Raw genomic sequence first — 16948 nt, 5'->3', positions numbered from 1 at the left:
GAGTGGAAGGGGTCAGAATGCAGACAGAAGCAAGGTACTGCGAGCCGTGGCAGCACGGCGTTTCATTCAGGCGCGGTGGGAAGTCATTGGCCGTTGAGTCAGGGGCGGAAGCAGAAAAGCAAGGAGACCAGCACAAAGGCTGTTGCAGGTAGTCGGGGAGGTGGCGATGGTGGTCTGGGCGAGGACTGGAATGGTCAAGATTCGAGAGATGATTGAAGTCGAGAGGTATTTTGTAGGTAGAGCTGACGGGAATTGTTGTGGGGGATGGGGAGAAAAGGAAGGTTTTAATAACGACTCCTGGGTTTTTGGCTTCTGAGAGGAGGGCAGTGCTATTTTTTGAGACAGGAAAGGGGAGAGAAGAATGGCTTTGGAAGTGGCAGTTGTTTTATGAGGTGGTGGTTTCGATCTCTGTTCATCAGGAAAATACCCTTTCCCTGCTTTTCGCTTCTATTTTGTACTTCGACTGTTGACTGGATTACTGTAGGCAGTGGGTACACGTTCTTATATGCTTGTCTGGAGCTGACCCTCTCTTCCCTTTGTGCTAGGATGTCTGAATTGATTGAAAAAGAAACTGAAGAATATCGTAAGGGGGATCCAGACCCATTTGATGATCGACATCCTGGTGAGACCTGTGTTCTCTTAAGCCTAGCTCTGATTTTCTTACAAAAGAAAATTGCTTAATAGAAAATATTTTTCAATTGAGATAGCATATTTCATGCTAAGTTTTAAGACCTACTATTTGTTAAAATATTCAAGATGGGAGCAGTGAGCAAGGAACTTACGTGCACGACCGATGGACATGAACTAAGGGGGGTGGGATTGCTGGGGCAAGGGGGGTACTGGATGGAGGGGAGCCAAGGGGAAAAATTGGAACTATTGTAACAACATAATCAATAGAATATACTTGAAAAAGGTGGGAGCAGTGAGGAAAAATAAATTTCTGGAAAAATTGAAATAATTTTAAATATTTACAGATCAAATAGAAGGTAATTAATGTAAAAGAACTAACTTATGTAGGTATTGCCTTATTGACTCATTTGATATGAGTACAAAGACTATAAGCAGAGAAAAATGCTTTCCCTTCGGACTTTTACACGGAAAGATGTTATCCTCCGTGCCTTCACCTTTCTAACAACGGTAACTTTTCTTTCACTGGCGAAACGTAGCTGAGAATGCATGCAGTGTCTCGCTTTTAGTTACGGAGTTGATACACACTTGGGGCCTTGAGTAATGAGCAGCTTCTTGATGTCTGCTTCAGTGTCTCAGCAGCTAAAGGAGGCCGTTTCCTGTTAATGTGGCTTTATTTGGGGCTGAGGTAATGAGCGTCATGGCAGCCCCGCCTGCTTCGGCAGGGAATTTGCTATAATACAGAACTGTATGGGGCCTGAGACTGCCGTTTTGTGTCCTCTCTGAGGCGGGTTACCAGTGGGCAAAGCCGAAGTCGTGTGTGGGCCCATCCTGCGTGTCAGTGTTCTCTCTCAAAAACCAGAGCAGTTCTTGGTGGAGAAAAGAGCCTTGAGATTTTGGGTATGGACAGATAGAGAGAATGAGGGGGAGCTGAACAAAATGGAGCGCTGTGTACGCACCTGGATGTTCCAGGGGTCATTTCTGTTCCTCGGAGATGTGTTCTCAGATGGAAGGGAGGCATCTCAGATGGAGCGTCCCGTTGATGCGATGCTGTCTGCTGCTCTTGCCCTAGACGTCCCCGCCTGTGGCTGCAGAGGACTGCTCCCCTGTTTAACCCACACTCTCAGTAAGGCAGTTGGGGCATGAAGACGTGAGTGTGAGGCAGTGCGTGAGAAAGAACGATTTTAGTTCACGTGTGGCAGTGTGAAAAGGACTCAGACGGTCATGCTCAGTGGTACTGCCTCAGACAGGAGGAAGTGGTAACGAGGCAGAAGGGAGAGACAGAAACAGATGCCTTTTTTCAGGAGAAATGTAAAGATGATTTCTTCCTCCCTACCTCTTACGTTAGGCAGTATTTGTCATTAGGCATTATTTCTGTTAATAAGTGTGAAGGTCTTGGTCTCATTATTTCTAAACATAGAAAGTTGGTAATCTGAGGTCCTCGTTTGTTTTTATGATCCTGTTCTCTAACTTCTCTTTTTGTGAATTACTTAGGGATACTAATGATAGCTTGAGAAAAACTTCATTATCATCAGCTTACATCTTTATCATTTCACTAAATTTTCCACTCTAATGTTTTGAAATGAAAAGTAAATAAAATAGATGATATCTGTTTTAAAAACAAGCCAATAATTCTCCCACCCATTAACCAATTCTTTCACCTTTAGGCTGTGTTGAGTAGAATCTAGGTCCCTGGTCTCTTCTCTTTCCACAGGAGCTTGGAAATCGAGGCCAAGGTTACTGTATGTTTAGAGTTGGTGAGGGATCCCCCTCCCACTCCCCCCCAGCCTGGGATGTCATTACAGGTTTGAGGACACATCTCCGCTGCTGTCGGCATTGTAGCTGCTGTCGGCACTGGGCCGGGAGCCTGTTTTTCCTAAGCCGCCCATTAAAGAGGTTGCACGTCCTCCCTTCCTGAGACTGGGAGTCAGGGATTTTCTTTGTTTTGTGTTCCTTTCTGATTCTTTTATACGCATTTTGTATGCATTTGTAGACCTTGTATGCATTTAACGTTGCTGGTCTGGGTCAAGTGCTCATTTATTTACTTCAGCATTACTATGTAGGCAATATCCTGGGAAACGGGAAGGCAAGAGAGCAGTGTCTCAAGTTTTTATATTGTCACTTCTAATTTCAGAGACTGTTTCTTAAGAAATCTAATTTGTCAAAAGAATCTTCTCTTTATTTCTCTTTCATTTTGCTGGTACTTTACTAGTACTTATGACCTCCAGGGACCTTTACAGAGCTGCCTGACTGGGATGACTTACTCATTCTTTTTGTTTGTTCCCCTCTTCTTTTGGTAGGTCGGGCTGATCCAGAGTGTATGCTGGGCCACCTGCTGAGAATACTCTTCAAGAATGACGATTTCATGAATGCAGTAGGTTTGCTTATTTTTCTCCAGATCATCATCAGCAGCAGATGCTATACCTTACGGTTTTTTGTAAATAGTGTGCTTTCTCCTGAGGCCTTGGCAAAGGTAGAAGTAGAGTAGGTAGATTTTTAAATTTGCTATTGGTTCAGTGAAATCAGAGTCACCATGGACTTATTTCTTGCCAAAGTCCAAGGTATTTTCTCAAGGTGTGTATTTTTCTTCAGTTGAAAATTGCTGAGGGCTCCAAAGGCATCTGCTCATCTTTGGGCAAGATGGTTTTGAGTTTGGGCATATAGGAGTCCTCTTAGGTTCCTCAGTAGAAAAATCAGAGTGATGTATGCAGCATAATTCTGCACCGACACTGTGGTGTGTGCACTGGGAGTGTGGGGGGAGGGAAGGGTGCCGTCTCTAACTTGGTGCTGTTGAGTGAATGGGGGGATACACACGTGCATACACACAGACACACACACACACACACCCTCACTCGCATCTCCTAAACGTGGTAATTGCTCAGTCAGTTGTGGCTGTTTTTGGAGGCAGAATGGTGTGATGCTTGAGAGAATGGGCTTTCGCAGCTGGGAGAGAAAGGGGTCCATGTTTTGAGTTTAAGTGCAGCTCCACCATCACTGACAGTTTGATTTTTGGGCAACTTAAGCTGCTCCAAGCTTTGTTCGCCTGCTGTGTAAGGTAGGGGATGATGGTTCTTACCTTGAAATGTTTTTGTAATCCTTGCATAAGATTAAGCATGGAAAGTACTTAGCACAGAATCTGGTTCATGCGGGCTCAGTAAGTATTAGCTATTATTTTTTAAAAAAGATTTTACTTATTTATTTTTAGAGAGAGGGGAAGGGAGGGAGAAAGAAAAGGAGAGAAACATCAGTGTGTGGTTGCCTCCAGCCCCCCCCCCCCCCCCCCCCAATCTAGAGACTCGGTCAGCAACCCAGGCATGTGCCCTGTCTGGGAATCAGACCAGTGACCCTTCGGTTCACAGGCCAGTATTCGATCTACTGAACCAGACCAGCCAGGGCTAGTCTATTATTATCTGTATTACATTTACTTCCCAATTTATTTCTCTATCATCGATGTATCTTCTCAGCTTCAGATCACCTCCAACTACTCTAGACATCCCCACCCGGATGTTTCCCGCGGGCAGCTTGCATTCCGTGTGTCTAGTTGTTGGCGCCACAGCCCGTTTCTCCTGCTCTGTAGCTCAGTGATGGGACCCCTGTCTAGCCAGCTGGCGGTCACCTTTATTCCTCCACACTCGCTCCCTCCGTGGTCTTATTGTCCCTTGCCCTTAACCTTCACAGATCGTCCCGCTTCTTCTGCCCTTGTTGCCAGGCCAGAGTTTAGCCACTGCCATCTCTTCCTGGGTTACTCCGAAGCCTCGGAGCGGGTGTCCCTCGTGTGTCCTGCTCCAACGGTCGCCACAGTCCGGCAGTCTTCCCTGAACGCAGGGGTCGCCCTGGCGCCCTCTTGCTTAAACCCACTCGTGGCTCTCTGCCGCCCTTGAGCTAACCCTGACGTTTTTAGTGGGTGTGTATAACCGGTCTGTCTTTGGCGTTTGTTCTCCCAGTTTTCAGTTCTTGCCCTTTGGACCTTTTCTCCTTCCCACTGCTGCTCAGCTCCTCCTCCTTGCCCTTTCTGCTCTGGCGTGGAAGCCTTTCCTCTCTGCGCCTCTGCGAGTCCTCTGCGGGGTGTACGGCCCCTCCAGGCTCCTCCAGCGTCCTGTCCTCATGACGCTTATTTTCCCAGCCGTCACCTTGGTTGGGTTATGGACCCTTTGGTAGTAGGACTGTGTCTTCTTCATTGTCCTAGACCCTCCGCGACAGGTGAAAATCCACGAAGTAGGAACCTTACGTTTATTTTAGTATTTATATGTATTTTAAGGCTTTATAAACCCTTCCCACATGCTTATAAACAGTTCCCTGTCCCTTATTAACTTCTCCCACTCCCTTATTAACCTTTTCTACACTTTTATAAACACTACTTATGTTCTTAAACATATTCTACACTCTTAAACCTACAGTACCGCAAAATCCCGCGATATAGGGAAAAATCCATGATAAATAATTAAATATAATACCTTAAAAATCCCGCAATACAGTGAGGCTGCGATAAGTGACATGTGACATAGAGAGGGACTACTGTATACCCAGCACAAAACATTGCCGCTTAGTAGTAGGGACTCAGTAAGTATTTGATGAGTACCCAAAGGAAAGTTTTATTAATATGTTTATATAAAAATATAACGTTCAGTTTTTTATAACCATTGTCAAGAATCCAGTATGGGCTTGTGTTTCCCTGCTTTATCTTTCTGGGGGAAAATGTATGTGAACATGGGGAGTGATTTCTTTGTGATGTCCCTTGAGCTTCATTTCTGTGGGTGCTGAGTTGTTTTGGGGGAATTTGACTTTAAAGCTGCAGAAGAAATTACATACGATATTATCATGGCTCAGCAGGGTCCTAAGTATAATATTTAAAAGTTTGATTAGTAATTTTAGGTATAGTCTTCTTTAATACCTCTTAGGCAAGAAACGAGAATATATTATTAAACTTGAGTAATTTGACAGGAATGAGTTTAAGACAAGAAGTATTTCTGCTTTGCTTCACAGCTGGTGAATGCGTATGTGATGACCAGCCGAGAGCCCCCTTTAAACACTGCCGCTTGCAGACTTCTGCTGGACATCATGCCCGGCCTGGAGACCGCTGTTGTGTTTCAAGAAAAGGTACTTCCTAAAAAGAAGAGTCATCATTTTATTTTTTAACTGAGGGCTGATATGTTCATTTGTCTTTGTTACAATAATTGTTAGAGTCTTTTCTTACTACAGCAGTAATATATGTAAGAAGAAATGGAAAAAAGACGGTAAGAAAAATTTAAAAACAGCTCTTTTTATGAGCACTTGCTTGGGAGCCACATAAAGTATTTCAGAGAATAACATTGTAATTAATGCTATGATTTGCAGTATGTATTGTGTATTAAAATCTTCAATTAGCTACCATTGCAGGAGACCAAAAAAATTATATCCTTCTCAAAAATATTTTAATGTGAGTTCATAGTATTGGTTTATTTTTATTTCTGTAAAATTGGTAGTAATGTCTCATCTGTCATTTTTGATTCTAGTAATTTGTCAATTTTATGGGTCTTTTCAAAGAAGCAACTTTTGGTTTCATTAATTTTCTGTATTTTTATTCACTTTTATTTATCTTAACTAATCTTTATTACTTATTTCTGCTAGCTTTGGATTTTCTTTACTCATTTTTTAGTTTCTGAAGCTGTACAGCTAGCTTATTGATTTGAAGCTTGCTTTCTTTTTTAAGTATATGTTTGCAGCCATAAATGTCCCCCGTAGCACTGCCTTTGCTGTATTCCGTACATGTTAGCATGTTGTGCTTTTTGTTTTCATTCAACTCAGGGAGGTTTCCAATATCCCTTGTGATTTCTTCTTTGATCCATTGGTGGTTTTAAGAATGTTGTTTAGTCCTGGCTGGTGTGGCTCAGTTGGTTGGAGCATCATTCTGTAAACTTAAAGGTTGCAGGTTCAATTTCCGGTTAGGGCACATGCCTAGGCTGTGGGTTCCGTCCCCATTCGGGGTGCATGTGAGAGGCAACCAACTGATGTTTCTCTCTCACATTGATGCTTCTCTCCCTCTTTCTTTACCTCTTCCCATCTCTACAGTCAAGAATGTCCTTGGATGTGAGGATAGATTAAAAAAAAAGAGAGTGTTACTTAATTTTCACATATGAATTTTCCAGTTTTCCTCAGGTTGTTGATTGCCCATTTCATTCCGTTGTATTTGGAGAAGTTTCTTTGTAAGAGTTTAGTCTTTAAAAATCTATTGACACTTGTTTTATTGCCTAACGTATGGTCTATCCTGGAAGAATGTTCCATGTGTACTTGAAAAGAATGTGTATTTTACTCTTGCTGGATTGAGTGTTCTGCAGCTCTGTTATGTCTTATTGGTTTATGGTGTTGTTTAGCTCCTCTGTTTCCTTATTGACCTTTTGTTTAGTTCTATCCACTATTGAAAGTGGGGGTACAGAGTTTCTGTTTGAGATGATAAGACATTCTGGAAGTAGATGTGATGGTTACACATTGTGAATGTTCTTAATCCCGCTGAATTATACACTTAAAAATGGTTAAAAATTATTGGATGTAAACTAAGGAATTAAAACTCTAAAAAATAGTTCAAGACTATGGGGAGGCGGAATGCCCTTTTGGAAAATGAACCAAAGAATTACTGGGAATACAAATTACAGTTACTGAATTTAAAAACTTAATTGATGAGTTAGAGGGATGTTTAGACACAGCAGAAGATAGAATTAATGAACTGGAAGGTCTAATAGGATAACCAATAGTGAGGTTTCTAGAAATAAGAGTTGAAAAATGTGAGAGAAGTTGAGATATGGAAACTGGAACTAGAAAGTTCAAAATGGATCTAAAGGAGTTTCAGGAAGAGAGACTAGATTAATAAGTGAAAAGCAGTATTCAGAGAGATGAGGCTAAGATTTTACAAATAAATGAAAGACATGACCACCCAGATTTAGGAAGCCCAGTGAAGAATACCAAAGACAATGAGATCTTAAAAGCAACAGAGTGAAAAAGACTCCTGCAGACCAAACAGAGCAGACTTCATCACAGCAGCAGCAGAGGCCAGCTAATAGTAGAAACTGTCTTCAGAGTACTTCAGTCAATTTAGAGATAATGACCAAAGTAAACAGTTTTTCAGGGTAAGAGGGAGACAAAAATTCTCGGTAGTTTGTAGATGGAGGGGATAGTTGGAATTAGTATTTCTTAGTGTTTAGAAAGGAGGAACAACAGAAGACGCTTATATTTAATATATTTCCATATCCAATATTTTAAAGCAGAATTTCTTAAAGTGTATTTTTCAGTGTTAATTTTTTTAAAAAAGTTTAATATGTTTTGAAGTATATAGGAGAATGGTTCCTTGGCTGTAGGGAAGAGTTCCTGACTGGTGTGGCTGAGCTGGTTGGGCGTCATCCTGCAAACTGAAAGGTTAATGGTTCCATTCCTGGTCAGGGCACGTGCCGGGGCCCCGTTGGGGGTGCGAGACAAGCACCTGATTGATGTTTCTCTGGCATATCGACATTGATGTTTTCTCCCTCTTTTTCCTTCCCTTCTCCTTTCTCTAAAAACAAATAAATAAAATCTCTTAAAAAGACATAAAATGCACAAAGTTTAAAGGAAAATATTGTTGGCCCTGACCAGTAGCTCATTTGGTTAGAGTGTCATCTTGATCTGCCAAGGTTGTGGGTTCTATCCTTGGTCAGGGCACGTGCAAAAATCAATTGATGGGCCCTGGCTGGTGTGGCTCGGTGGACTGAGCGCCGGCCTGCGGACTGAAAAGTGCCGGGGTCAGTTCCTGGTCAGGGCATGTGCGTGGGCTGGGGACGTGCAGGAAGCAGCCGGTCGAAATTTCTCTCTCACATGGATGTTTCTCTCCCTCTTTTTCTCCCTCTTTTCCCCTCTCTCTAAAAATCGATAAATGAAGTCTAAAAAAAACAACAAAAAATCAGCCAATGAATGAATAACTAAGTGGAACAATAAATTGATGCCCCCCCACCCCGCCTTGAGTTGTAATGGCTAACCAGGGTTGTATGTCACAGATGCACAGATATTTAACTAAACCATCTACTGTTAGGCACTTTGTTTATTTGCATTTTTAAGTTTTATGACCAACATTAACATACTTTATTAAAATTTTTTTCATAAGACTGAAATCTTCACTTATGTTTTTAATTATGAAAATGAGTTTTTTCCTGAATTGTATTGATACTATTTCATTTCCTTTACTATAGGAAGGAATTGTTGAAAATCTTTTCAAATGGGCCCGAGAAGCTGATCAGCCATTGAGGACATATTCTACAGGACTGTTAGGAGGTGCTATGGAAAATCAAGACATTGCTGCCAACTACAGGGATGAAAATTCACAATTGGTAAGGACTATGTTAAAATGAATTTTTGGGTCTGGCTGGTGTGGCTCAGTGGGTTGAATGCCAGGCCTGCGAACCCAAAGGTTGAGGGTTTGATTCCCAGTCAGGCGATTCCTAGTCAGGGCACGTGCCTGGGTTGCAGTCCAGGTCCCTGGTTGGTGGCATGTGAGAGGCAACCAATCAATGTCTCTCTCACTCACTGGTGTTTCCTCTCCCTCTTGCTCCCTCCCTTCCCCTCTCTCTAAAAATAATTCGTCTTGAAAAAAATTAATTTTTACATAAGATAGGTGAATAATCACAAGTTTCTTTCCTTTTGCTACCTGAACTTGAATAGGTAGATCTTATTTATTACACTGTACTAGAGTGTACCTGTAATTTCAACATGACACGCTTACTTTTCATAAGAGTTTCAATTTTCCTTTTTTTTTAAATTTGAAAATGCTGTTTTTTATCTTGTTAGGGATCATGATAATTTATACCAGATAAGGGCCATTTCTTTTCCCTCCCCAACATCTGGATTATGAAAATTTTAAAACATTGAATGAAATTGAATGATTGAAAGAATTTTACAGTGAAAAGCTGTATATACACCACTTAAATTGTGACCATTTTACTGTACTTATTTTATTACATATTCATCCATCATTCCTTTTTTTTATGCATTTCAAAGTAAATTGCTGATAAAATCCCTCTCTCTTTTTAAAACTAAGCACAATACTACATTTTAGGGTTGACCCCCAAAATAAGAAGAAAAGTAAAAAATAAATGGTGCACTCAAAAAACAGATTATGTGATTATGTATAATATAGACGACAATGTCTAACAGAATGTAACTTACAACTGATACAAGTTTAAGAAAGCTTCATATTCTGTTTTCAAGGACACTTTTAAAAAAATTGTGAATATATTTAGTGTCTTCAAGCCTTTAGCTGCGATGGTCTGATCCAGTTGTGAATGATATGTTTTATGTGCACATCCTCTGGTTTGGGTTCTCTGGGAAATTTTATGGGGAATGAGATAAGATTTTGCTGTTGCTTATTTCATCAAGCTGTAGGAATCTAGTCAACGTATTTGTTAAATCTTTACTGTTACCTAACATCGGAATACCTGCATGAGTATCTAGTTCTCTGTAAGTGGGAATACAAATTATTTATTAAAAACAATTTATATTTAGATGCAGAAGAGACAACCTGTTTTGTTTCAATATCTGTCGATAGGTAGCGATCGTGCTTCGAAGGCTGAGGGAGCTGCAGCTTCAGGAGGTGGCTCTGCGGCAAGAAAGCAAGCGTCCCAGCCCCCGGAAGCTCTCCTCCGAGCCCCTTTTGCCTCTGGATGAGGAAGCCGTGGACATGGACTACGGCGACATGGCCGTGGACGCAGTGGACGGCGTCCAGGAGGAAGCCCCTGCAGACATGGACATCTCCTTCCATCTTGGTTCAGGCCACAAGACCAGCAGCAGAGTGAACTCCGCAGCAAAGCCCGAGGAAGGAGGGCTGAGGAAAAACAAGTCAGCAAAACAGGGGGACAGAGAGAACTTTAGGAAAGCCAAGCAGAAGCTGGGTTTCTCACCCTCTGATCCAGATCGCATGTTTGTTGAGCTGTCTAATAGCAGCTGGTCAGAAATGTCCCCCTGGGTGATTGGCACCAATTACACCCTTTGTCCTATGACTCCTGCTATTGAACAGCGACTTATTCTTCAGTATTTGACCCCTCTGGGAGAATATCAGGAGGTAAGCTGATTGGGAAGGGTGCTGCTCACACTACGGAATTACTGTGTTTATTTCTGTGATATTTTATGGTAGCGCTGTATACATTTTACTTTAATACAAAAAAATCTTTGTCCCAAACTGGCAAGCTCTTGACACAGGTCACTTCTGATGAGGCCTTTTCAATCAGAGTGTGTCTGTATGTTTATCTTCATAAAGGAGGTAGGGAAGAGGTACCTTACTTCTTTAGTCGTCTGACCTCATGATGGAGTAGGAAATAGGTGGAAAAAGAGCCAGACGTTAAGAGTTGTTTTTGTCTTCCTTTCAGTTACTTCCCATATTCATGCAGCTTGGATCACGGGAGTTGATGATGTTCTATATTGACCTGAAACAGACTAATGACGTTCTGCTTACATTTGAGGCACTCAAGGTACAGTTCTTAAGAATATGCGGTGACTGAACCCTTTACTGACATGGATGTTCCTATGTGTTCTGGAATGTAGCATACCCGGGTTTTCATCACTCTGGGCTTTCTTTTGTCAGATGTGTCAGAACAGGAACAAATGAAAATTTCTTGTTTAGATAGGAGTAATGAGGCTTCCTGAGTGCCTCCCCAGAAATTTAGGAATCAGTCCTAGAGGGTTGAATGTTAAGGTGGAAATTGGCTCTAGACCTAGGAATGGCCTCATTTATGGCTGCTGAATAGGAATGGAAAACTGCGTGTATAGTATCTTACGTCATAGTTATACTCGACATGAAAGTAAGGAACAAAGTTCCATCCTGTGATGTTTTTAGTATTAAGTCAGTAAATAGACTCTGTTCTTTATGGTTTGGTTAAGAGAGACAGGCATGTCAACTTAGGATTTCTTTCTGATATTACAGAAGTTGCAAAAAAAGTGCAGGGCACAGAGGAAGGAGTGGTCTGTTCTCTCAGAAGTTGTAGTTTCCAGAAAAGAGAGAATGCTCTTTATGGGTCTTTGAAATCACAGCTTTGTTCTTGTATCATGGAGCTTTGCTGCCCAGTAGCCCTTTCTGTGATGACAGAAATGTTCTGCACCTGTGCCCTTTGATGCAGGGGCTGCCAGTCCACATGAACACCTAAAATGTGCCTAGTGCCGCGGAGGCGCTGCATTTTTAACTTAGTTTTAATTAGTATTAATCTCATAACTAGCATATGAGCCAGGTTACAGGCTGTGTTGAGCCACACAGAATTAAGATTCTCAATAAAGGTGGAGCCTGCTTGTCCTCGGTTTCCCCACTTGCCTTTCCTGGCCCTGGAGCTGCCACAGTGGCCTGGATGTTAGAGGGGACCCAGACACGGGTTAGCTGCTTTTGGGCGGAAGGACTGGGCGGAAGCGTGGTAGGGGTCTGTGTAACACAGAAAGTAGGGTACGGAGGGAAGGGATTGGATCACGCTCTGTAAGGCTTAGTGGGAGTGTTGGGAGGGCCTCTGAAGAGGGTGCACATCTGCTGTTTTTGCCACTGACCTTGGCGAGATCGGCACAGGTATCAGACCATGTGATTATAAATCTGTGTTGTCTTCTCTGTACCTTGTGCCGGCCTTACCACCCAGAGGACACCTTGGCCCGAGCAACAGGAGGGGGAGCCCTTGCTCTGCCGAGGACCCTCCACGTTGGGTGGTTGCACTGCACGCTCTGCACTTAAAATTGCCTGGAAGGCAGGTCCTCCCGGAGAGGCTAGTGGGCATTGACTAGGGCGGTAACAGGGCTTAAAAGATCAACTTTTTAAGTCTATTCAAAGTGCATTCTGATTAGTTCTAAAAATCTACTAGTTTGATAATTTGCCGAAGATTGTTCTTTGGAGGATATATTTAGGGTCAGTGGAAATGAAAGCAAAGTTTGGGGTTTTATTAGATGACCTGCCAGGGACTGAACCAAAGCTAGAACATAGCGCTGCTTATGTTAGGATTAAAATGGGAAGATTAACAAAATCCTTTAAAGAAGCTATGTGATAATAAAATGGTTGTAGGATTATGTCATTACTTATAACAGTATTTTTCATTTCTTGTTTTTTGCCTTGAAAATGTTTTGTGTTAGAAGGAAATATTAGAATCATAGATTTAAGAAAAATATTTGTTTCCCTTAAGCACTATTGGTTTTTCTTTTGTGAAGGAATGGTTTTCTATTTCAGGGAATTTCTTATATTTAGCAGCTTAATTTAATATTTTGTGAATTGATCGTGTGATTTTTTCAGATCAGTGATTTTCAACTTTTTTCATCTCGTGACACACATGAAGTAGTAACTAAAATTCCGCGGCACACCAAAAATGTTTTTGTTTTTTTTCCCGATCTAACAAAAGTAGGTATAACTTTGGTTCATTCACATGGGACGGCTTGTTGTGTTGGCTGCTGTCATTTGTTCAGTTTGATAATTTAAGGGAAAAGAGGCCAGTGCCCCTGACTCAATTATTAGGTGTTGCACGTTTTAAAATGTTTTGTGACACGCTGGTTGAAAATCGCAGTTCTGGATCGTTCCATGGTAACGTGTCTCTGTTTAGCACCTAGCATCTCTCCTGCTCCACAACAAGTTTGCCACAGAATTTGTTGCGCACGGTGGCGTACAGAAGTTACTGGAAATTCCTCGTCCCTCTATGGCTGCAACTGGGGTGTCCATGTGCTTGTATTACTTGTCCTACAACCAGGACGCCATGGAAAGAGTAAGTCCAGTCCCTTCCGGTCTGTGGAACTGGGGTTGGGTGGGGGCAGTCTAGCATATTCACAGAACAACTTTTGTATAAGAAAAAATGAAGAGTTGGAGTAAATTTTAATGAAAAGAGCAAGGAATCTGAATGTCTGATCTTTACAAAGCTTTCTAAAAAGGTCAAGTTGTTTAGGAAGGTCTTTTTTTTATCCTGATTTTATTGGGGGGGTCAAGATGGATTGGGGTCTGGGAGTTTTATTTAGTTTTTGCCATTTCTGTTGCATTTAGATTAGTCTTCAGGCTCTTTGCAGATATTCCCTCAGTGGAGCGATATTTTGCATTTTTTTAGTCAGTTTATTATAAAAACAGGTGATGCTTTGTGTGTATTAACAAATAGTTTGTGGTGGAGATAGTAAAATCATCTTAATATGTTCTCAGGGCCCCACAGGCTCCCATTTTGGTTCTCTTGTTTTTCCAGTTCAGGTTTTTTTATTTACTGATTTTTAAAAAGTGTAAGTGGATTGTACATTTTAAAAGTAGTGGGTCCCCTGACACCCCTAGAGGACTCTCGTGATTTCTATGCCTGGAACAATTTTCTAATATTCTGTGTGGTGTGGCTTTTTTGGTAGAATGAAGCTGGTAAATTCTTTTGGGGCTGTGTCTTTATTCATCTTTGCAAATGTGTCATTTTTTCCTCTTGAGATCAACATTATGCCAGGGTATGTAGTCTTTTGAGAATAGTAACCTAATCTGTGTGTGTCTGTACAAAAGCAGTTATGGCCGAGGTAGCGAAAACGTACCCTGCAGACTTGGGCAGGGCTTTAGAGATCCTCGTCTGCCCCCCAGCGTGGGGGTGAGTGAATCAGTGGGCAGATGGACGCTCACCTCGCAGACCTCAGCGTCCCTTACCTCTCCGAGCCTCTGCCCCGTCTGTTACGTGGGGATCCACATGCCTGCGTAACAGCATGGTGAGCATGTAAATGTTTGCAAAATTTGGTAGTAAGGATAGGTCGAATATAAATATCTATCTAAATGTATGTAGGTGTTTTTCACGTTTGGAGTAGATTGTTATAAAATTTCATTTGTGACTTAAACTTTAAACTCAGAATGACTTGCCCAGGAATGGTCATTGTGTTGTGCAAAAGTATCTGTTGACTCTTGAATTTTTTTGTCCCCGAAAATTAAACGTTGTTTTATTTTTATGTTTTGCAGGTTTGCATGCATCCCCACAATGTTCTGTCTGATGTGGTGAACTATACCCTGTGGTTAATGGAGTGTTCTCACGCCTCAGGATGCTGCCACGCTACCATGTTCTTCTCAATCTGCTTCTCCTTCCGGGCTGTGCTGGAGCTCTTCGACCGCTATGATGGTCTTCGTCGACTGGTGAACTTGGTGAGGCTCGTCAGTGGCTTCTCTTTGCCAGGAGTAGGGGTCCCGATGGTCTGGGCCGCCCTTCAGCAGCATTGAGGAGAGGAAGCTTCTTATTGGAGGAAGTTTGCTATCTTTCTGTGGAGAGGAAGCCCTCCACCCCCCTGTCACAGGTTTCTCTTCCTCTTTCTGTACTCAGAGGAGTCTGTGCCATTACAGACATGCCTTGAATTTAGTAATCTTACAGGGGAAATTGCTCTTGATAATCTTGAGCTTTCTAAAAGCAAAAGGTTTTGTGCCTGTATGTCTTTAAATGGATTGAAGCCTGTAATTTTCCAGTGCAGGTTTAATGTTTGGCTTTCATATGGCTCCTCTTAACATGAGTGCTTTGCTACTTGTCAGCTTTGTTGGACGTGAAAGTTTCCTGAAATCTTTTTTTTCCTTTTTTCCTATTTATTGTCTCCCTCTCACCCCACTGTTTTTGTGCCATTCTTTTGCTTCTTTCTTAATAGATCAGTACTTTGGAGATTCTAAATTTGGAAGATCAGGGTGCACTTCTGAGTGATGATGAAATATTTGCTAGCCGCCAAACTGGGAAGCATACCTGTATGGCCTTGCGCAAATACTTCGAGGCTCACCTGGCCATTAAATTGGAGCAAGTGAAGCAGTCACTTCAGAGGACTGAGGGCGGCATTCTTGTCCATCCTCAGCCTCCATACAAGGTGAGAGGACTTGACTTGGGCTCTTGTGAACACGCTCTGGAGCAGTTGTGGGCCTGAAGCTCACATTCAGATCAGTAGAGTCATTGCAGATCTCCATTTTTGGGTTATACTCGTCCTTTGCAGAGGCAGAATGCCTGAAAATGGACGCAACAGGTGGATTTCAAGGATTTATTTTATTCCCAGTTGTGAATTGCTGCTTCGCTGGGATACTAGACCTAAAACATGAACTCACAAGTGTGTGTAAAACGCTGCCTTTTATGAAAAGTACTAGATATCCTACTTGGGTGAAATTTTTATTCTGGAAGAGTGCACCTGTAACTCCACTTCTTTTTTCATTTTTGGAGTTGGTATGTTTTGGGATGAAGATTAGTATCTGTGTGTTTTAAAAAATCACAAGTATGATGGCCTGTGAACCAAAGGGTTGCTGGTTTGATTCCTAGTCAGGACACATGCCTGGGTTGCAGGTCAGGTCCCCAGTTGGGGGTGCACGAGAGGCCACCACACATTGATGTTTCTCTCCCTCTCTTCCTCCCTCCCTTCCTCTCTCTCTAAAAATAAATAAAATACAAAAATAAAATAAAAGTCACAAGTAAAGGAAACCCATTATTTTATGTGGTTCTTCTTCTTAAGCTATGAACACGTTGTATATGCACTAACAAATTGAACATTCTGTTACCTTTTTGGACAGAATGTATTGTGAGTCCAGTTATAAATGAAAGATTAAACATTCATTTTTTCACACGTGGGCTATTGATTGAAGGATTGTGGAATTTGAAAGCTATTATTACTTAGCTTTCCTGTTAAAACCTGCTGGCCACTGAGCTGTGCTGGAGAAGGCAGCAGGCAGACGATAGAATTATTTAATGATGTGTCTCTCCTTACAGGCGTGTTCGTATACTCACGAACAGATTGTGGAAATGATGGAGTTTCTGATAGAGTACGGCCCGGCGCAGCTCTACTGGGAACCTGCGGAAGTCTTCCTCAAGCTTTCTTGTGTTCAGCTCCTGCTGCAGCTTATTTCTATTGCCTGCAACTGGAAGACCTACTATGCAAGGTGGGACCGGGGAGAGGTTTCAAATGAAATTAGATTCTGCTTGCCACTGATACTGGTTTGCACATAGTGTATGCTTAACAGACATTTGGTGAACTTACTGAAATTTTGGTCTAAGTAACTAGATTAAGTATGATAATACTTTCTTTTTTTTTTTTTTTTTAAGGTGTGGTCGTTTTTTAAAAAATATCCTCACCCGAGGATATGTTTATTGATTTTGGAGAGAGAGCAAGGGAGAGCGCGCGATGGAGACATCCATGTAAGAGAGAAACATCAGCCGGTTGCCTCCTGTACGTGCCCTGACCAGGGATTGAACCCACAACCTAGGTAGTGCCCTGACTTGGGGAATTGTACCTGCGACCTTTCGTTGTACGGGAGAACGGTCCAACCAACTGAGCCACTGGCCAGGGCACATGATAATATCATTTTTAATTTACAGAGTGTTTGTTTATACTGCTGGTCTTGGTGATTCTAAATACTGCACACATG

The 16948-nt window shown here is 42.0% G+C and overlaps 1 protein-coding gene across 1 annotated transcript in view; it reads left to right on the top strand.

The window, feature by feature from the left end:
* The window catches only part of DCAF1 (DDB1 and CUL4 associated factor 1), a 60707-nt gene that overhangs the window by 11974 nt on the left and 31785 nt on the right, over positions 1-16948 (top strand). The window contains exons 3-12 of the mRNA XM_090284835.1: positions 546-622; positions 2928-3001; positions 5611-5724; positions 8817-8954; positions 10169-10681; positions 10986-11087; positions 13176-13334; positions 14531-14710; positions 15199-15408; positions 16293-16462. Coding sequence (XP_090140961.1) covers positions 546-622; positions 2928-3001; positions 5611-5724; positions 8817-8954; positions 10169-10681; positions 10986-11087; positions 13176-13334; positions 14531-14710; positions 15199-15408; positions 16293-16462 — 1737 coding nt within the window. The remainder of the gene's footprint in view (positions 1-545; positions 623-2927; positions 3002-5610; positions 5725-8816; positions 8955-10168; positions 10682-10985; positions 11088-13175; positions 13335-14530; positions 14711-15198; positions 15409-16292; positions 16463-16948) is intronic.

The sequence above is a fragment of the Furipterus horrens genome, unplaced genomic scaffold, assembly GCF_987537825.1.
Source record: "Furipterus horrens unplaced genomic scaffold, mFurHor1.1.pri manual_scaffold_7, whole genome shotgun sequence".
Lineage (NCBI taxonomy): Eukaryota > Metazoa > Chordata > Mammalia > Chiroptera > Furipteridae > Furipterus > Furipterus horrens.
The sequence above is the reverse complement of the archived record's forward strand: the minus strand, read 5'-3'. Positions and strand labels throughout refer to the sequence as shown.